Below are 21,869 nucleotides of genomic sequence, written 5' to 3'. Positions count from 1 at the left end.
GAATAATGGCAGCAATTGACTATGCGTCCTATAGGACTGTAAATGCAAAAGTATGGAGATCTGGAGGTTTATGTATGTGGGATTTTAAGAGATTGACTTGATGTGAGTATGCTAATTGTGATTTTAATTACCTGAATGATTTGAATTCCCATTAAGAGAGATCTTGCCCATTTATGACCTTGACTGACAATGCTTGTTTTCAAAAATAATCAGAACATTCCTACAATATGGCTTATGCAAAATTATTGATGATATTTGCCTTCAAATTTTGTCATCTTTTAAACTATTTTATATCACTAAATGCTTATTTCAAAGGCAATAAAATACTCTAGAGTCAGGGTAGAATTTTCGAACTCAGATATGCTCTGTTATGATTCTTTACTCTCCATGAAAAAATGCAGTGTACTTTCCTTAACAGTATAATGCATATGGTTTGACTACAAATTTTCCAGTAACTTCAAAGATGTACTTGAATTTATCAATTTACTTAGACATTAAAAATGAACCACCCATTTTTAGTCCTCTCTTTGTTTCCAGGCTTATTAAAAATAATACAGACTCCAGAAAGCCAAGAATATATGAGGAAGGAGTCTGCCCAGTAAGAAGGGAGGGAGAGTAGAAAAATATCACATTTTCATAGACAAAATGCTCATTATTCTATGACAAAAATTGTTTCCTATTAAAACTGTCAAAAAAGTATTTTGTTCACTTCGTATTTAAGAGCCAGTCAAGGCATCAATGAAAGAGAGCATCAAAAAGGACTTCAACTTCCCCTTCAAAAGCTAAGAGTTCTGCTAGCTCACACTTAAGTGGAACCTTGCATGAAGACTTTATTTCACTTGCTTCTTCTAATTAAGCCAGTTTTGTTTGGGTATTTTTCCTGTTGCATGTAATTTTCTTTTCCCCTCAGGCAGGCCTGAGGGGTCCTCAGTGGACCTCAGCCTCCCCTCAACATGGCTGCTGCTCCCCAGTGCTATGGATGGGCCTCAGCTGGTGGCCACGTTGAGAAGGCTTTTCCCCATTGTTCCCAATGGGGTCTGTGTTTTATGATGCCTCACAGTATAGGCAGCCACTATCTCCCCTGGGGGCAATGGCAGTTTCTGTTTCATGGAGAACAATGGATGATGGTGGCCAGTTCAAAAAGGAACAATTCTGCATGGGGAGAAAAACAACAACAACAACAAAACAACTTTTAGTTACAAAAAACAACAGCAAGTATGGCCATTCATATGAAGCCTCTGTGAGGAAAGCACCTATTGTGCCAAATCCTCTTTACAGGCAAGCTGAGAGGAAGGTGGGAGGCAGCATCCTTGTCTACTGCATCAAAGGGGGAGCCAGGAGCACTCTTCCTGGAGGAGTGGTGGAGAGGAAAGTGGACATGTGTACATGGCTGGCTCCAGGTTTACAAGCACGGAGGGGAAAATCATGTTTTACCACCCAAAGGAGAAGGGGCAAAGTCACTTCTGCCATGAGGTGGAGGAAAGGCAAGGAGGTGAGACAGGGGGCTCAGGGAAAATCTGTGAAGAGCTGATCAGGCATTGCCGCCATCAAGAGGCTGGAAGAGCCAGAGACATGATCAATGTTACTTGGCAATGCTGTGCTCCTGCCCAGCCAAAGCTGGTGCCCATGTAATCTCTTCACTCCCTCAGCAGCAGCAGCAGGTGGCCTGGCTCTCTGACTGTGGGCCACAAGATAAGCAGCTGGCAAAGAGGTTTTGCTGTCACCCCCAACCAACCTGGTGCTCTGGGCTGCCGGCTACTCTGCTGGAATTAAGTGCCAGTTTGGCATACAAGAGGAGAAGAATTGTATGAGCCTGGGGAATTCCTCATATTCAGAGGATAAAGCCAAGCTAAGTGTCATGTATGAAGAACAATTAACGGTGGGAGGTGACAAATCAGGAGAAATTTGGAGTGCAGAAAGCAAAGGGTGCTAGAACCTGTTTCAGCAGCTTTTCATTGCTCTGGTGAAACAAAACTGCAAGCCTAGCCAAAGTATCCCATAAACCATAGGTGTTCCATGTTCCCCAGATGGGAACACAATAGTCAGAGTGTAGCCATGGAAGTGCACAGAAAATGTAAACCAAAAAAAATTAGCTTTGAAAATCTGTACCTCAGAGTGTTATTAAATACTAACACATGTGAGTGATCTTTTGAGAGATAATTATAGCAACTCTGTATTTTATGTACTTAATTCTTTCTGGTATCTAGAAATGCACTTGGCTGTGCCATAACTACATTTTTGTAAAGAGTTTATTTTGATACTTCATGATAGTCTTATTTTTAAATGAACGCAGAATAACCAGGGAAGTGTATATTGAACTGTACGTTAACCGGATATTAAATCATTACCAGTTCAACAGGTCTTAAGCCACTAATTTTAACAATTAGCATTTTTATTAACCACAGGGAAGAGAATAGGAAAGCACTGCTAGTAAAGTTTGCAGATGATTCACAGCTTGGTGGAATGATAAACAGTATTGAAAAACATTCAGTTATACACAGCTGGGTTGTTTGGTAGGAGCGGGGAACTCATTCAAGCCATGACTCTGAACACACATTAATGGGGAAGGTCACACACCTGGAAACAGGAAAACCTGTCACCCTTACAAGTCAGGGGACTGTGGAAACCACTGACACTGAAATCGATAGAGATCAAACAGAAAGAATGTGAGCTGTCGGTACAGTGCAGCAGCTAACACTATTCTCAAATATATAAATGTTATTTATTATTCTATCAATCTGTGCATCATCTGCACAGATGAGTTACTGTCTCAGTAACTCTTCTATTTTATTTTTAGCAAATGGTTGAGTAGAAGCACATGAATGATAATGAGAATAGCAAAAGTAATGTGGCACATTTTGGTGCTTACCCTGAACAGAACAGCTGGAAAAACTGAAAAGATTAAGGAGTTAAACTTGTAATTTAGGATGTGCAAAGCCTATTTTACGACACTTTGGGGGGGGGGAGGGGAAATCAGTCCATGCCATTTCTTAGGGGGAAAAAAAAACCAAACAAAAAACTACCAACAAAAAAAAATTCTTTGATTATAAGGAGAGAAGATTTCTTAAAGTAAAATGTGTTTTAGCTTAAAAGGCAATAAGGTTACACAATCTAAAAGTGGAAAGTAAAATCAGACCAATTTAGATCAGAAATAGGGTATATTTTATAGAAACTATAACAATTTATAAAAATAAATCAAAGAGATTACATCAGTGACTTTTCATAACTGTCTAGTGCCTAATGACTCCTGATTTCAATGTGAATTAGGCAAGCAGATCTTTCTGTACCCTAGTCTCACATCTTAAGGATTCTTATTACAATAAGCAGGATGAAAGATTCACTGAATTATTTTTTGTAGAGTCTCTTCTGAGTATCTTGGACAAACAGGTAAGTCACAGACAAATGTTCACACTGTAATACATTCTCTAGAGAAAATGAGAGAGATGTTATGCTAATTGACCTTGTAAACAGGCAACTGTGAGGTTCTCTTACTAAACTGAACAACCAGAGTTACAAAGCACAGGTTCAGACTGCGTGAATTCCTACATATTCCTAAACATTCCAAATCTGTTTACTTATGAGATTTTTCCTAACAAGCAATTTCTTAAATTTGCCAAGCTTGTCTTAAAACTAAAGTTTTATGTTTTCTTCATTTTTTCTATTAATTCTAGTCACAATATTTGCAGCCTTGAAAGTTTTTAATATGTTCAGAGATATGGAAATATCACCATCAGTTGGGTATACATGAAGGTGCTTTGGCAGATGAGGGAAATTATTAGGAGAGAGAAGATAATCCTCACTAATAATTTTGCCCAAAATAAAACTCTTATTTGGAGATGTGCTTCCACTTCAGAAAGGAATAATCACTGTTGCATACCAGCAAAAGTCTCCTTGGTGCCCAAGATGATTATGACTGAAGAACCAGCCCAGATGATTGTATCAAACTTCCCCAAATCTGTTCTAGTTTTGCAAACAACACATCTATGGTTCAATGGGGTGAGGGAGTACATGAATCTAGTAAAATATATTTTGGGTGATATTTTCATTGATGCATATTAGTATATTGAAGTTCCAAAAGGAGGGCATTTATGTAGGAGATAAATTTCCTTCTTTGCAGGGCGAAATTCCTGTAAGAATAACAGAAAGTATGAGAAAGTGCTGTATATCTGGCTCCCAGTGCTTCTTACAATAGCTTTTCTCTCCTTTTCCACTCTTGTGTTCTTTAAAAGTAGACAGATATGGATGATACATTACCACTAATTTTTTTTCTTTGTGAAGTCTGTTGACATCATCATTTTTTTTCTGTCTGTGGATTTAATTTGACTTATATATGGTAAGTATGTTCCTTCACCACTTCTAGAGTCCCTCAGAACACTTATCTGAACAGCAGTATTTGCATTTAAAATGCAGTTTCAGATACAAAAGACAGAAATTCTTAAAAGCATTGCTTAGGTTACACACAAAAATATGTTAAGCATTTTAGAGATACAGAATAAGATAACTCTCTACTGGGAACAATGATCGAAAGTCTCCTTAGACATCAAGGCTGGATTATCCACCGGAAATAATAGCAGAATTGGGTTTTCTACTTACTGTAGTAAAGCAACCTTGTCTATAAACTCCTTATTGCTGCAAACCAAAGGTGTGCGTCTGGGGAGGGCAAGCTTTTCCCCTTGATGTTCCAGGACATGGAAATACAATCCTTTTTCAGACACAGATGTTTGCAATAGAAAACTTTCACTCCACTCTCTTCTGTTTTTAATCTGCTCATGACAGGAAACACAGATTCAAAATGAATGTAAAGAACACAGTCACCGTAACTGATGATAATACAAAAGAACATGTAGGAAAGATTTCTTTTTCCCAACATATTATAAGGAGAAAAGGTTTACAGATTTCAGAAGATTCTAGGTGGTTTTATTTCTCAGTGGCTACCAATACAGTGTTTTTCCATGAACTTCACAGGATACAGCTCTCTGCAATGCTATGATACTATCAACAGTTTCAGCATACAAAAGACAATACAACACTTCTTCAAGTTCTCTGCCAGATCTTCAGTGCTTCCAAGTGACTACCCCTCTAAAGCTTCACTGAACAAACAGATGTATAAAAATGGCCAAATATTCTTCCATAGCATGTGTAAAATGTAAAATGAAACACGTAAGAGTGGCTGATTCACCCTCTTCAGCCAGTCTTGCTGCTAACCTCTAGGGTCTCAAGAATTTCAAAGATGTGCTTTTTAAAATACGGCAATCTACACATCTCAAGTAAAGTTTTTTTATGTATTACAGTGTGAAGGGTTTGACTTGACTCTCTCCTGTGCTTTTTGGTTGTCTGTTCAAACTTCTCCTCTTACTCTGTTCTTCAGAACACAATCTACTTAGTCTTCCTTCTCTGACTCCTCCAGATTACCTAAATCCCTTTCCCTTGCTCTTTCATTCAGGTAGTATCTTGCTAATAACACCCTTCCCTTAGAAAACAACAGGAATCACAATACTTACATGTTGAATTCTGCAAATTCATTTATTATTGCTTAATTGACTATTTCAGCTACAGGACTGCACAAGCAAATAGAGCTGCTTGTCCCACACAAACTCCAGATCTTTTGCAGAATCACAATGTCCCAGGGGACACACATTGATCTGAAAGATATGGTCTAGAACTTCTGTTTCTAAGTCAACAGTCAGTTTGGCAGTACTAATAACAGAGAATTGCACTAGTGATATTTTGACTGGAATCCTGGTTCATGTTCACCCATTAACTGGTATTTTCCTAATTTGGGCTGTGTAGCAAATTCCTCACATCTAAATAGTCTCGAGTGGGTTAGGAATGTGCAGTGGGGTAATATGGGTAGGGGGAAAGTGCCTAGGAATCATACATGAGAAAGGTCAGAAGTATTTTGGCAGCAGCAGGACATTTCAGAGGACAATAATTATTAGCAGTGAATCTTCCTCCTTCCGTAATTTTGCCATCTCTCAGGATGCAAGCTGCCTCATCTTCTCTGGGATTCTCAAGCCAAACTCTTCTCACTCACCTTGCACATTCACACCACTCTCCTTCTCTGCCTACACCAAGAATATCCCACGCTTATTCTTCTGCCCCTGCTAGATTTCTGCCATAGCAGTGGGCTCTTCCTGTGTTAAAGAGGTATTGTAAATATTTTATTGATTTTGTTGTTGTTGTTGTTCAGCATCAGTTTGGGTTCAACAAAGACTTAAAAGTAATAACTCAGGCTCAGTTCCAGTTAAAGAAAAAAATTCAATTTTATTTCAAGCTTTTACTTCAGTTTCAACTTGATTTTAAAACACGCTTTGTTTTAATACACTCATCTGTGTCATCATGATGTTTTTAGCATTATTTAAAAGTCTGTCAATATTTGTGCCAAGGGCACATTTCAACATAAATTATTCAGTATTTATTTCCAGATAATTGGCAACAATACTGAGTAGGGCAAAGCATAAGTCACCATAGAGCTTTACTATAACAAGTATTTTTGAAGACCTGTCAGCTAAGGAGCCCTTAGTCATTTAATGTGTGCTTCTCCTGTGTGTTTAATTAGAATGCTCTGTGGTACTAAATCGAGGTATTCCACAAGTCTAAAGAGTATCACCTTTTAGTGTTCCATTTACTAATTCAAATTCTAATAATTTTGAAAATGACTACTAATACTTCTTAAGCAGTGTTAACTATATCTTCACTCTTTAGTCTGAATTCCACATAGCTTTTTTCTACATCATTTTGTCTCAAACCAATATCCGACTTACTGACTTATAACAGCATTATAATATTTATATTTTTAGATGCTGAAAGTTTTCTCCTTGGTAAACATACTGGAAAAGAGTTTTGTTTTAAATTATTTGCAACTGAAAAATCGTCTTAACATTTCCTTATCATATTACTTCAATTTTCTTTGAGCAACTTTTTGAAGATAGGTTTATATTCCATTTGCCTCCAGCATTTCCCTCTTCATGGCATTAGTTTAAGACAGTTTACCTGCTCCAACTAGTCTCCAAAAGAGAACAGTTCTAGTTGTGAGACAGAGGCTAGGATTTGTCATCCCCGCCACCACCAGGGTTGTCACCTGATGCTCCACTCTGATCACATCTTCAGTCTCATATTAGTGAAGTAGCCATAGGCTCTTGTCCAATAATTTTCTGGTCTTAGGACTGGAAAATCTCAAAAAATATCAACTGGGCTTTTCCATTTTTCAGCTTTTCCCCTGATGTTTCCTACAGTTCAAGCAGCTTCATGTGATTTTTGCTTAGTTACGTTCTCAAAAAATGGCTGACGTATTTTTGCTGGAACACTGAATAAAAATGTCAGACAAAGATGAACATCACACAAAGAAGTCTTTAGCTCAAATTATAAACAATATCTATAGCAATGATGCAAATGATGAAAAAATTATATGTACAATTTCTAGGTTCGAGTTAAAGTTCTTATGGACTGTGCAAAGTAGATTTTTTACAATTTGATTATAGTAGAGTCTGGGGGAATAAATGTACTCCCATGTACTAAGCACTGCACATACATGGTTTTAAAATATAAAATTTGTTACTAGCCAATGCATCAAAGTGAAAATAAATAAACAGTTATGTAAATTTACAGTGGGTTTAGCTAATAAAATTACTTCCAGATTTTAGAGTTAGGAACATGCCATGATAATATCCTCAGTGACGGTATTTGAGTGGGCTACTGGAAATAATCACCAGTACGACACACAGTGCCACTGCTAACAAACCTACAAGTGCACCTTCTTCGCTGATCCTTCTTTCCTGGTTTGTTTCCCCAGACTCTGCAGTAGCAGATTCCCACAGACACTGTCCCAGATGTTTCCAGACCCGCAGATGAGCTGCAGTTCACAACACCTGACCACTGGTAAACAAGCATTTTGTGTCTTCCCAGCCTGGGAATTGGAACTGGGTAGAAATTAACTAGCGAAAACCTGGCAGCCTTTCCGGAAGAGCTGATGCGAAGGGTTGACGAACAACTTCTTCAAGAGCATGTCAAACCTCGTTAACAACTGCGGTGTTATTTGCTTTGATTCTGTGAGGTGGTGCATTGGAAGCTACACGGGCACAAAGACCGGATTTGGGGACGTGCCGTATAGGGGATGCTGGATGAAGAGAGCTGCTCCTGCCTTGGCTTTTGGGACAGAGGGATTGAGGGGAGAGAGCATCTTTTCGGGGTCTTCTGTGGGGGTTGACTTTAGCTAGTTTAACGAGTAAGACGGGCAGGCTGTGGATCTCTCCGTGGAAAAGCTGCAGTAGGCACGGCCAGGCGAGCTGAGGGGAGCAGGGAGCCCTTGGAGGGGACACACTGCTCAGAGGGGCCTTTTCAAGGGCAGCCTGCAGCTGAGGCAGGACCCGTGAAAAGCGGGAAGCGATGCCCCAGCCTGGCACGACGAGCACAGCCAGACGGCCGCACCCGGACCAACCAGCCCACCCAGCCCGTCTCAGGCAGGGCCGTGCGGTGCCAGGACCGCCCCTTCCCGCTGACCGCGCCCTGGCCGCCGCTCAGGGACCGCGCCTGCGCACTCCGCGCTGCGGGACATGCGCTGATCCCGCCGTGCCCTTGCCCTGCTTCTCTTCCCCTCGCCCCTTCCTCCCGCCTTTGCCATGGCGACACCGAGTGGCCTGATCCGGGCCCTGCACCGCGGGACCCTCGGCCAGGTAACCGGCCTGGGGCACGTCCCCCGTCCCTTCCCGGTGTGGGATGAGCCCCGTGCTCCAGGCGCGGCCGGCCCAGCCGACATCCCGCCCCCGTTCTGCGAGCGGCTTCGCGCATGCGCGGGGCGGGGCCGGACCGGGCGTAGCTGGCCACGTTCCCATCGTTCCCGTTTTCTAGCTCCTTTCCCTGCGTCCTCTCAGTCGCGGTGCTTTTACTCCTCGGAGCACTCGGGGTGCGGGAGAGAGGGAGGGCTGAGCCGGCAAATACCGGTGTCCTGGTAGTCGTTCAAGGGCTGAGTATCGCTGGGCGTTGTGCGAGATTTCAGTGTTGGTCTTTTCTTCTTCTCTAGAGTATCACCTTCCGATTTTAAATGCACCTGCAGGCTAGGAACTCTTGTCTTCTCCAGCAGGAAAAAAACCCAAAACCGCATAAATGTCTGAATTGATATATGTCACCCCCCCGCCTTGGTACTTACACAGCTTCAATATGTTGTAGTAGTGGTTACATTTCCTAAACATATTTGGGATTTTCATTGTAACCATAAGAAGCCTTCACTTCCTCCCTCCCTCCCATTCTATTACAAAATTGAAATAAAGGAGCAACTGATTACATTGATTGTATTTGGAAAGATAACCCTCGGTAATCAGCCAAGTCAGGTATATATTCGGTGACCATGTGTTTGTAGGCACCCTCCTTCATAAATTTTTATGTCTGTGAATGGTTTGCCTTACAAATCTAAATTTTTTATGTAGCTTACAGCCTTATTTTTAGAATGGGTGGAAGAATGATTAATTAAAACAATTTGATAACAATAATGTTGCATAATTTTAGTGAATGTTTGTTTCCCTTAGCTGGACAATTGGCTTTTTCATGAAAATCTTGCTCATGTTCTTATATCATCTAAATCCTGAATGGTATGCTATGTTTCTATAATGGAACATTTTATTTAGAATGGTTGTCAGGGTAGATGTGTCTCATGTTGCTTGTGAAAAGAAATAGGATAAGTAGAAGATCAAAGACGTCTTTCGGTTTCTTGGTGTTATCCATGCTGTCTGTGACCTTGCAGCAACTGGATTCTGTTATTCTCATCCTTTGAGTTGATATTCTGAGCACATCAATACACACTAATACAGAAAAAGTTGGTGTATGTAGTGGTGAACCTGGGTAAACTACGAGTTGCGAGACTATTTCTGAATTAGGATTTTTAAAATTAAGCTTAAAAAATCAAGGCATATTTCAGTTACTTGTTAAAACAGATAATAAATACCATGCAGATGACCTTGATTCTGCCCTTTCTATTGAGGCAGAGTGAAAGCAAAAGAGGGAGAACCTGTTATCCCATATGGAACTTCCATAACTGATATTTTACTTAGTAACTTGTGTGCTTCCTACTAGTTGTTAGTGTGAGGCAGAGGTAGTGTTTCTGCTTATATTTTTTTTTTCAGAATTTATTTATGTATAAGACTATGTTGAAGTTTAACCATATAGAACTTCTAAAGAATCTTGACATGGCATACTCAATAAGCTGTTCAATAAGGGTGTTTCCATTTCTGGAGGTGCTTTGATTTCATTTCACTTACATCTACCTAAATCTTCCTAGGTTTCTAACACTTACCATTTGGATAGTTCTTGCCTCAAACCACTCATTATTTTTAGAACTCAAAGTTTCTTGAAAAATACTGAAAGGACTTGTATACACTTATCTTTCCAAATGCTCATGGTGGCTCTTTCTGATCCATTCAGTATCCTAGCAGATGGCCTCCTCTGTTTTCATCCCTCTAGCAAAGGATTCTGGTTTATCTTGCATAATAGAGAACTCTGCTCTGAGTAAATATGGCTCTGTTATATCTTAATATTCACTCTGACGTGCACTGCTTTGCCACCTCTGAGTTACCTGTCAGGTCAAGGTGTAGGTGCTTTATCATCTGATTACTGTTCCACAATGTCCTTTAGATATGATAGGTCTGAGAATGTGCTTCCTTCCTGTTGTTCTTTAAATGTTTTCATTTAAAAAACAAGAAGCCCCAAGTTAATCTTGGTTATGTAGCTTCATATCACCCACCCTCAAGTAACAGTAGTAATTTAGGTTGCTCCTCCAATTTTAAATTTGCAAGTTCATTATGTTGTGGGATTCTGTCAATTTACTCTCTCACTTTAAGTGCCCTCTTACGTCTATATGGAAAGAATTGCATTGGAATTGAAGTAGTACTTCAGTGCATCTTCGAAAAAAATTGGCTTCCTTATTTATGCTGTTCCTGTTTCCAGACTGGACTCCAGAGTAGTTCAACTATTATGGCAAACAGCTTGGAACGGATCATGTATTTGCTGCGTGCTAATGAGGAACATACAAATTTCAAGCTGGAAAAGCGTTTGCCTTCAAGCTTGCACAGTAGGCAAGTACTGGCCAAGTACTGGCACCCTGATAGTTTTGATGTTTAAGCATTTGATAATGCAGTCACAGTTGCTAGGAGGTATCATTTATGTGGTTTCAGCTTTGTTTTACTGTAGTGCACAGTTCATTATTACGCTGGATTTGTTGTGCTGTGGAAAAGTTGCTCTATACTTTTTGTTGTACATATTTCTAGAACACAGCTAGAATTTGTAGGCATAATATATGTGGTTAAGAAGAAAGTAACATTTTGTTGGAGAGATTAATTACATTTGGGGTATCTTGACTTTTAAGAGCTTATTTTGAAATTCCCTGATTTACGGTTCTTCACTGGTGTCTAAGCCAAGGTTATAGAAAGTAATTTCAAGTCTGTTTCTTTGATAAGACACTCTTAAAAATGGCAACTAACAGGTACTCTGGGGAATTACTGATAAAATTATGAGAAATCCAACAAAGACATAACCTGTCAATAGGAAAATTTACTCTAGGGTGAGTCAGTCAATTGTTGTTGTATGTCCTGACAGAACATGGATTAGGTTTAGTCCTGTCAGCAAACATGAAGTAGAAGAATGACAAGGTCTTGCTTTTGATTATAGAGTCTCATGCATCAGTAGATGGCTTTTCAGACTCCCAGCTGGAGGCCTACTTTTAGATGTTATTTGCCTTCAAGAATTCAGGAGTCTTTGGCATAGTTTTTCTTTTCTAGTATCAAAGTAGTTATCAGTATTACAGTTACTGCAAGAATACTCTAGTACCTGTATTGCTTTTCTTCCTGAGAGTATCTTTTTAAGAAAACAAGAATTCTCATTTTGCTACTTTTTCTCCTACCCTGGTCTTTCCTCTTTGATAGGTAAGCCTTCCCTGGCTTTCACACATGATCTGATACAGTGGCTGTATTATTATTGCTAAGCTGTACATTTTGATGTTCTACAAACTTCATCTCTTGTCAACTTTCAAAGGAGTGATGCATCAGAAAGTGGATTCTCTTTTAGCTTCAAGTGGTACAGAATTGCATCTTCTACCCACAAGGGTTGATATTTTTTAATACGAAATCCTTTCCTTTTTGGTGCTAGAAATTAGTTGGGTTTTTTTCTGGCACTGAAAGTTGGATTTGCCCTAATGAAGCTCATCACACTGACTCTAGCAGGCACTGTTTGGGTCATAGAAAGAGAAAATTGGTTTGAGTCCCACGGTTCCAAGAATGTTTTTCTACCTTTTGGTGAGCATGGCACAGAAAACATCTCTGGTGAACATTTAGTCAGGTACCACTGCAACTACACAACCTTGAAATCCAACCAATGTTAGCCAACATGTTGGTAATCTTAGCAGTTCATTTAGGAATGTACCTGTTTCTTTGCCTGAGTTAATATCATTAAAACAATATCACAGTGTGGATCCCTGTATGTAGTTTCTCTAGCTTGCTTTACAATTCGTGACCAAGGGTGGTGCTAAAATCAAGAGGCCTTCAGGGTATCTTACCCTACTGAGGCAGCCTAATGGGTCTCAAAGCCAAAGTTAGACTAATGTGGTGTGCTTTGCTCCTAACAAATCCACATTTGCTGTTGTTTTCTTTTAGTTATCTTCTAGGGAATTGCAAAAGATGGGTTTTATTCACTGAGTATTGATGCTAAGCAGACTACCTCCCAGACTGCTCCTCTTTTCCTGTATTTTTGAAGACAGGAGTGACATTTTTCCTTTTTTGGTCTTCTGATACTTTACTTGGCCTCTGTGAACCTCTGTGATTCTGGCCAGTATTGTCAGTACTTTAAGAAGAGATCTTCAGATTGTTTGGGTCTGATGAAATTTTACTTTTTTTGAAGAAGTATTGTTCTGGCTGTATTCAGGCCACCTGATCACCCCATTGTTACTGTGCTAGTCATGTTAATGACTGCTCATGTTTCATATTTTTCACAAAGATGGCTGTGAAAAAGGCAGATAAAAATTGAAGGGTTGTTTTGGAGAAGACCATTAAAATGCTTTTTCCCAGATTGCAAATTAAATCTTCAAAATTTTTAGCTATAGTTACCATATGGGCTCCAGAGAACAGAAGTAACTGAAATTACCAGACCCTAATCCTTAAGGATTTCAAAGGTTGTAGTTAAAACTACAGTGGGAGAGAGAGCTCAGTGTTTAGTATCATTCAGATGTGTTATGAATGAAATGCAAACGATTTAAAAGTATCCGTGTTCCCATCTTGAATTTGTTGCTGTCACATAGGGGTCACTTTGTTAACCATTAATGAAATGAGTCCCCAGGTGCATGTAACAAGCTGCACACATACACAGGTTACTGCAGCAGGTCAACTTCAGAATGTCTGTCCAGACACTTGTGTACTGAAATTGATGGATGAACAGGCAAATTTTTAAGTGCTTGCCCTGAATTTATGATTGTGACAATCCCCTGTGTTGCATCTCTTTCTTCCAGAGAGCATGAAGGTTGGAAGTAGCAAACTGCTTTTGACTGAGTTAAAAAAGCTGGAAATGCTTTTTTAACCTGTTAGACAGCAAAGACCCATGATGTTTCCTGGTGTCCAATATGGGGTGCTTCAGCATATTGGAATCTACAGGACCTTTAGGAAAGATCCAAGTGATTTGAGAAATGCTTTCCAAGTACAGATATCTCTATCTGAATTAATGTATGTAGAAATTGTAGCCTTTTTTTTTTTAATTTCCTATTTTTCTGAATTTTAACATTTCTAACTATTGTTATTGAGCCTAGATACTAAAAGTTATTTAGTTACCTGGGTTCTTCTGAAATCAACATGTTCTAGTCTTTGGATTAAACCTCTAGTGTCTCCTATTCAGGTTGGAATGGAAGTCTTTCCTAATCAGTCATTTTTTTATACTCTAATCACTTAATTATTTATGTTTGATCCTCTAGGGAAAGCAACTTACCTTTCAGATAAAGCAATGGAATAGTTCTTTATGCCAGAATGAAATCATTAGCTTTGTATCATTTTCAGAGCTGAAGGCAAGTTAGTATACAGTGAGAATATACATTTCTTGGGTTTTCACTGGTTTTGAGGGAGCTCGGATTTCCACACAGATTTATTAGACCTTCCAGTTGTGGAGAGACTTCTCATAATCTGCCTTGCTTAATGCCTCGTCTCTGATGAATTTTGACCACTGTTGTAGCTGCACAGGAGAGAGCCCCCACTGTAGACAGAAATGAGGGATCTTTGAGGCGTGAATGGGTCCTATTCATTTCCATAATGGAGTTCTAACAATAAAGTCTGGCAAACACAGATTGTTTTAGCAGGAAACAGCCCTTTATTTTGGCATCTTGGCAGGGCTTGGGTAGAGTCCCACCATTCTTTCCCCCTCTGGCCCTTGCTTTCAGTGTCTTGACTGAGCCTGTTTTTTCTCTTGAGAGATTCCTGTTTTTATTAACTTGTTTTTGTACAGTAAGTTTAATGAAAGATGCTACTCTGCCTGTGCTGGATGTTGAAGTTTTGTGTAAATTTCTTCAGTGCATATGCTGGACAAACATATTGAACAGTCTGTAGTAGACTGCCTCTGTCTCTAGACCGCAGACTGGGGGTCTTGTTTTAATGCTGTTTCATTGGCAGATAGAATTTCCATTTACTAATACAGCAAGTGCTGTTCTAGACATTCAACAATTACTTTTTCCATGACACAAGTTGTGGTTTATGCTGCGTCTCGGGTTAGATGAACAAACATTTTGTGGAGTTGACTCAAATTACAGATCAGAAGTTGAAGTGAAGAAAACCCCCAAACATTAAGTCGGTTAAGTCACCTTAGATCATATATTTTTTGAGCTCTGCAGAGTTTGTAAGCAGTGAAATGAAATTGTTTTCCTTTTTGTTGTTTGAGCCCTTGACTGTAATAATACCATTCTTGGAGTCCCGAACTCAGACAAATCCTGTAGCAGATTTTATAATTTTCTACTGTATCAGGCACATCTATATATCCACTGGACAGGATTAAATATATTTATATATAAATAAATATATTAAATATATTTTTGCCCCCAGAGATTCTCACCTTGAGAGTGCACTGAAGTTCTTGCTGCCTGGGAAAGGAAATAGGTAGATATTTGTATATATGTATATTCACACAAATATACGATGAAGTATGTATGCTTACTTTTTCATTTCCCTCCTTCTTGTGCTGAAATGTGATGATTGCTACCAGAAATGAAATATCTGCTTTTCTTTTAGCTTTCAGCTCTTTGAATTATGCTAGGGCTGTATCTGCTTCTTGGAGCTGGCTGAAGTAACGGAGAGGTGAAGTTGATCTCATTGCTTCAGTGATGACTGCAGGATATCTGAGTGAAAAATTAGTGTTGTGTGGAGGGTTTCCTCAGTTTTCGTTATGTTGCACATAGCTCAAGTTATGAACTACTACCGCGATGTTATCTTCATAGCCAGGCAGATAAAACCCTGCTGTGCTTTCTTTGTATTTAGATGGCACTTTCATAACTGTTCAGACTAGGAACTTCTTTTTGTTTAGACTACCTTGTTTATAGATAAGTGGTTTGGAGCCTTACAGTACAGATTAGAAGGTGAATAAATGCTTCTGACTGATATTTCCAAGTGTGGTAAGCCCATCCAGTTCACCTATGTAGGCAGTTGTCAATATTTACATTCCTGTGCAGAAAGATTCCAGAGTTGGATAGTGCTAAGTTTCCATTTTTGAAGCTCAAAGCTCCTGTAAAACTCTTCCAATCCCGTGAAGTATTCAGAAGCTGAAATGAGATGAAATTGTATATATTCTCCCATTCTGACAGATGGAGGATGTGTGATTCTGAATCCCATCACTGTTGTTTCTGATCACATACACTCAGTGACAATCAAATATTATGTATTGGTCTTCATAGTGTCATCCTCACAATCTGGATGCTGAGCTGTTAATCTCATTAGAAGGTTGTTGGCCAGCATTCAAAAAAAAAAATTGCAAGCATCTTCACAACTTTCTGGTCTCACCATCATCTTTTTCCTTTTGCCAGGTGCATAGGTTCTGACTTTGAAATCTGCCATGATACCTGTGCCTTGGGAAAGATATAGCAGCGTTTTCATGTTAATAAAAGACTCCAGGCTTCCTGATGATCTCACCAAAGATTCACATGGCAACTATTTTTGTCATTTGCTTTCACACTTGCGGATGCTCTAATATCTCTGTCCTTTGGCAGTGAGATTGCTAAATAGCCTGTTTTAAGTTTGCCCAACAATCAGGAACAGTTCTTTTCAGGGATTCTGCCTTGATCCTAGGCCTCGTAGGCATTCACTTCTCTGCTTACCACCATTGCTTTTTGCACGAAAAGCAGCAAAGAAATACAAGGAGGTACAAACTTTTGAGGACAGAACCATGTTATGCTGTCCTTCCTAAATACAATCTTTTTATAGCTACATCAAAGTTTCTTTCAAAGGTGGTCTTTGACTTCTACTTGAATTGGGTTATCCATTTGCAAATATTTTTCTTGAAATCACATACTTGTCAAGATGTGGAAAGACTTTACTTAATAGGCATCCATAGGGTGCTTTCCGTTTGCATGGAAGAACAAAACAGTTTCAAACATTTCAAAGCCTCTTTGTTGCTTATGTAAAGGGAATGAGGGGTCCAGCCCTCTGAATTCCTGACCAAATCTCGTCTTGCATCTCTGCTGGCAACAAATCAGCCCATGTACTTTCTGTGACCAAGAACGAGTTCACGTTCTGCTCTTCATGCACTTCTACTGGGGTGTTTTGTTGTGGGGTTTTTTTAAGATATCTGCAATTTAGATCTTTGCAGAGTTAAAGCAATGTCTGCACTCTGCATGTTCATCAACCATTAAGCCAGGTCGCAACAGCCGAAGTGCTGTCACTCCCTTCAAAGGGACATTTTTAGAGTTGATCGTGCAATGTTGATTCTAAGTCTCTAGTATACAGAATACTTGCCGGTACTCAAAAAAATGGAGTATTACACATATATAGGATACCTACAGTAAAAACACTTGGCTTGTTTTATACTGATACACTCCGAAGGGTACATCCAAGTTGAGATTTGTTAGTTTGCCTGGCTTCCTGTGGGCCGGTTGGAATAGTACAGGTAAGTTAGCGAGGAGCATCTCATCTTTTTAACAAAGCAGTGAGCATGACACACAAACTAGGGAACTTTTCATGTGATATTTCTGGGCTCAAGGTGTGTAAGAAGCAAGTCACAGTTTGCTGTGACTTGGGTGGCGTGTGCTGTTGCCATTCTAGTCTCACTTGGCTACATCCTCTTGACCTGAGCACAAATAAACACTTGTGTCTCTGTCCCCCTCATCCGTTGCTCATCTGTTGTTTGTCCTTTCTATGGAAACAGCCCAGGCTGGTGGTTTCAGGACCAGCCTGCAGTGATAACGCCAGTTTAAATGTAGTCTGTATTGTCTATCTTCAGAAAAAGTTTTTTAAATTCTGTAGCAGTCCCTGAGACAAGTATGATTATTATGTCTAAAATACTTAAATTCATAGAATTCTCTCCAGCATAGACAAGGAGGACCAGCTGTAGCATTTTCTTTGTGCATGTGTGCACCATTAGGGAATTTACTGAGATTTCTACATCCCAAGGCCTCTCAACATCCGTCAGGTGGTTTTAAAACTTTGCTATTCACCTGAGATGAATTTCATGCAGTGACCACAAGGTGAAAGTTTTTGAACAGCTGTGTTAATTTTGGCCCCATGTGAAATGAAGCCAACTTTTTCTTGCTACAGGAAATTGCCAAATAAAATAATGGAGAGGAAATGAACTACTCTTTGAGTTTCTAGGACAGTATTCTGAAGGAATATAGTAATTCCAAACAAAAAATATTTTTTAAAAAACATAGATGTAAGTCGATATTCTTTGTTTATATCTCATAGGGCAATGTTAGTAGCAAGCAGACTCCTCACTTAAAGAAAGTATATTAAAAAATATAATAAACTCTCTTTCAGCTAAAGGTCAGAGAAGGAACAAGAGCAATCAGATGTTTTTAAGAGATTTGGATACTACTGTGATCAAAAACATAAAACTTCTCTAATTTCTCTGAGAGGGAAGTATTTAGTTATGGGGCATTCTTTAGCTTTTTATTTTGTTTTGCTTTAAGATTGTGAAGGTTTTGGTACTTAGAATGATTTAATATATTAAAATTGCCCCAACCTTTCATATATCAAATAATCTAGATTTATAATTTAGAAATATAATACACTTTTCATTACATTTTGACAGTAACACGTGTATCTTGTGTGCTAATTCTTCACTTGTTGCTATTAGATTTACTCTGTTGAAGCAGTGTATGTTTCTAAATGTGGATTAAGTACCGGTTTACAAGTGTTAAATGTTAAGTTGCATTTCACATCTTTTAACAACATGAAATGGTTTTGCAAAACATATCAATGTTCAGCTGCTATCTGTGAAAAGGCCTCAATTCTTAAATTTTGTTGAATGCAGGTAGAAGGACTTGAATCTTGAAATGCTGGGAGATCTAGCCTGTCTAAATAGAATTCTGATTTATTTTCTATCCTCTTTGGTCATCTCACTTTGATCTTTTGGTCATCTCACTTTGATCTTAATCATCTTAATGAGATTATAGGCTCAGAGGACTGCAGCAGACCCAGCTGGAGCTGGTGCTTCCCATGGCCAAAATAAAAATTAACTGCCCCTACATCTTTATCAACACATCGCATATATACATTTATGTATAAATAAAGAACCTCTCTAAGCTTTCTTCTGAAATGCTTTCTTTTTCTTACTGTTGAAAACTTTTCTTTACATCTGATCTGAATCCTTACTGTAACTTAAGCTCATTGTTTCTTACCCTATTAACCATGGTCCCAAAAGTCATATGCATTTAAGGCACGTTTAAGACCTTTTACTGTCACAGTCTTACTTTCACTGGACTAAAAAAGCCTCAGGCTTTCCTCTGTAGTCTTATTTCTTAAGACATTCACTGGACTTGATTGAACTTCTATGGCCTCTTTCTACCACTGTTTTGAAATACAGGACCTAAAACTGTCCAAATTCTCCAGCTCGAGGCCATCCTCATCCTGAGTAAAATGAGCAAATTGTTTTCTGTCTTCTGCATTTTAATCCTATTCATAAACTCCTGTGCAGTTTTTGGTGTAATTTGTAAATGTTATGGCTTTGCAGCAGCATGATACTGATTCATACTCACCTTCTAAAATATTACAAACCCCAGGTCCTGTTCTGCAGTTGTTGCCTGGACAGCTGTTCTTCCTGCGTTTGTGTGGTTGAGTAGTCAGCTTTTCTGTATAGATTCATGTATTTTGCCTGGTAAATAGCATTCTGGTTTTCAGACCATTTCTTTGCTTTGTCAAGATCATTTTGAGCCCTTATCATCCTTCCAGCTTTGTTTTGTCTGCAGATTTAACAAATACTCTATTTAAACATCCAGATTACTGTTAGAGATACTAAAATACCAAATAATACTGGACCTAGGACAAAACCCTGCAAAACTATATTTGATATATCTTTTGACAACCACTGCAAGCCATCAGTAAGTGCTCTTTTCTTTTTTTTTTCTGTCCAGTTCCACCTCCAGCATATAATATTATATTCTAGGTGCCATTTCTCTAGCTTGTTGGAAACTGAGATAATATTGGAACTAAATAATAATCAGGATATAACCTTTAGTGCTGACTTCTCCATTCTAGAATCTCTTGTGCTATAGAAGGTTATCAGAGTGATCTGACATCACTAGTTCTTGAGAAATACTGCTGTTTGCCATTATTTCTGTAGTTTTTTCAAAGTTCATTATTTATTCCTGTATTTTTCCGTGAATTGAAGTTGAGCTGACTGATACAGAGTAACTCCACTTAGGCAAGGTCATAGAGTGTAGCATGAGGTTATCTGTGTGCTTCTGGACCCAGTGCTTCCATGCCAGTGTGCTTTGTGCCACTGGCTGCAACGGGATCAGGAGGAAGGCAGCAGAAGGCTGGGTGCTTTCGAGAGCTGTTTCCAGGAGGCACCTGTGCCTGAAAACCTTGGTTGTTGCTGGTTCAGATACATTGTTCAATGAACAGTAAACTAGTTTTTATATGGATTTGTGTCTTAGGATTGTTCTCTACAGTGTGACAAGGCTATCACTCTGCTCTCTCACCTTTTCCCTTGTGCTACCTCTTCCAAGCAATACCTACAGTACCATATCTGTCAAGTTTTCATCTGTGAGCACTGAGTGCATCATCTAATGGATTTGGAAGCAGCATGCTGATCTGACCTGACCTTCATGCCTTGCCTGTCTGGCCAGAATGTTCCTGCTGATAGTTCACCACACTTAGCTCCCTCTGAAGCCTCCTGTCAGAAAGGCACTAATTTGGTTTATCTCTTAGCACCTTCCTTGTGTGGTAGTTGTAAAAACATATTGTTATTAATTCCTTTAGCCTGTCACTGGGTCTGGGTGAAATGGACTGGTAAGACCTGCAGGTAGTGTCTGTGGTTAGGTAGTTAGATTGGAGAAGATTTATTGCCTCAGCTTAAAAAGGAGAAGTAAATAGTTTGAGAATAGTTAATGCAGGGTTAAGGCTGCATCAGGCTGCATCTGAGACCATTAATTGCAGTTCTTTGTACACCTTTGAAAACCTGGAGGTCCAGAAGTAGTACCTGTGTCAGTGTGCATTGGACCTGCTCTGTAGCTGAGAAATGGCTCAGCTTTGAATGGGAGCTGTAACATGCTGGCCTTCAAGTTGATGTGGAGAACTGTAAGAAGCACAGGACAAAAAGTAAAACTGTCAGGTTGTGTCCTTGCTAAGGAAGAGATTGTGGTGTAGAGTAAGATTGGTGACTGCCATTGGCTGCAGGCAGACCCAGTGCATGGTTCTTTCATCAGCTGTGCACAAACCCTTCCTGCTCTGTCAAATGTTATCACCAGTTCTTGTCCCAGGGCCTCTTCAGAGTACTCGAGCCAGCCCTTCTGAGCCAGCATATTGCTGGCTGCTTCCAAGTCCCCTAGCCGGGGTTTGTATAACCTATTTCACTTGACATGGGAGGGAAGGGTCCACAGTTGTCCCAGGTCCAGAGGTATCTTCTGGTGCATGGCAGCACAAACTGTGGCACCTGCTGTAGATAACGTGTCTGTCAGTGCAGCTGTCATTAGCATGATGAGTGGCACGCGGAGCTCATAAAGAGAGAATACATTTGCGGGATGCAGCGAACCACATTAAAGGATCCGTTTGCTTAGTCATCTTTAACAAGGCAGCGTGAGAGGGCAGCCTAAACCAAACACAGTTATACTGAATTCTTTTGCTAGCCCTAGAGGGCAGAGTTAAATTTATGGGGTGGGGTTAGTATGTGCTGTAAATGTTCCTCCTTTAAATGTGTTTCTCATTTTAAATATAAATATTAAAATCTTACTGAAGTTTAAATATGAGTGCATTTGACATTCAAGAAAGGAGTACTAGGCAGTGCTGTTTAAATCTCAATTTCTGGGCAATGAGTTAATCTTTTCTCAGGAGCTATTTATCTGAAAACTTGTAAATATGTTTCTTTCTAATTTAATGTTAGATCTTTAATCCCTCATTTTAAGAATTAGGTATGTTGAAATAGCATTTGTACCAGATGAATTTGACGTATTGAATTATCAGATCATGATAAACATGTTTAGAAGTTTCTTAAGCAAGTTTGGAGAGAAGTAATTCCTTTAAAAACAGTAATTGAAGCAAAGTCTGTAGTACATAGACTGTTCTTAAGTTTCCCTTTTCCTGAATTTTTTTTCTTTTTCTAATAACATTAACACTTAGATTGTCCCAATTAGGCTTTAAAATTTATGCTTTAGCTAGTAAAATCTGACTTGTCTGGCCTCCCTTCATTTTGCTGCTCAATAACTGTCTGAAGAC

General features: G+C 39.3%; 1 protein-coding gene across 3 annotated transcripts in view; it reads left to right on the top strand.

Moving 5' to 3' along the window:
- Window positions 1–8,559: 8,559 nt before the first annotated feature.
- The window catches only part of WARS2 (tryptophanyl tRNA synthetase 2, mitochondrial), a 38,880-nt gene continuing 25,570 nt past the window's right edge, over window positions 8,560–21,869 (top strand). The window contains exons 1-3 of one of the 3 annotated variants that reach the window (XM_027681482.1): window positions 8,593–8,672; window positions 12,019–12,089; window positions 13,484–13,694. Coding sequence is in view for 1 of the 3 variants with exons in the window: in XM_027681480.1 (XP_027537281.1) it covers window positions 8,619–8,672 (54 nt within the window). In the remaining 2 variants the exon portion in view is untranslated. Of the gene's footprint in view, window positions 8,673–12,018; window positions 12,090–13,483; window positions 13,695–21,869 lie in introns of all 3 variants that reach the window. The other 2 variants (XM_027681483.1, XM_027681480.1) reach the window with 2 other exon arrangements.

The sequence above is a fragment of the Neopelma chrysocephalum genome, unplaced genomic scaffold (assembly GCF_003984885.1).
Source record: "Neopelma chrysocephalum unplaced genomic scaffold, ASM398488v2 Primary Assembly neopelma1_60, whole genome shotgun sequence".
Lineage (NCBI taxonomy): Eukaryota > Metazoa > Chordata > Aves > Passeriformes > Pipridae > Neopelma > Neopelma chrysocephalum.
This window is presented reverse-complemented; position numbering and strand designations above follow the sequence as displayed.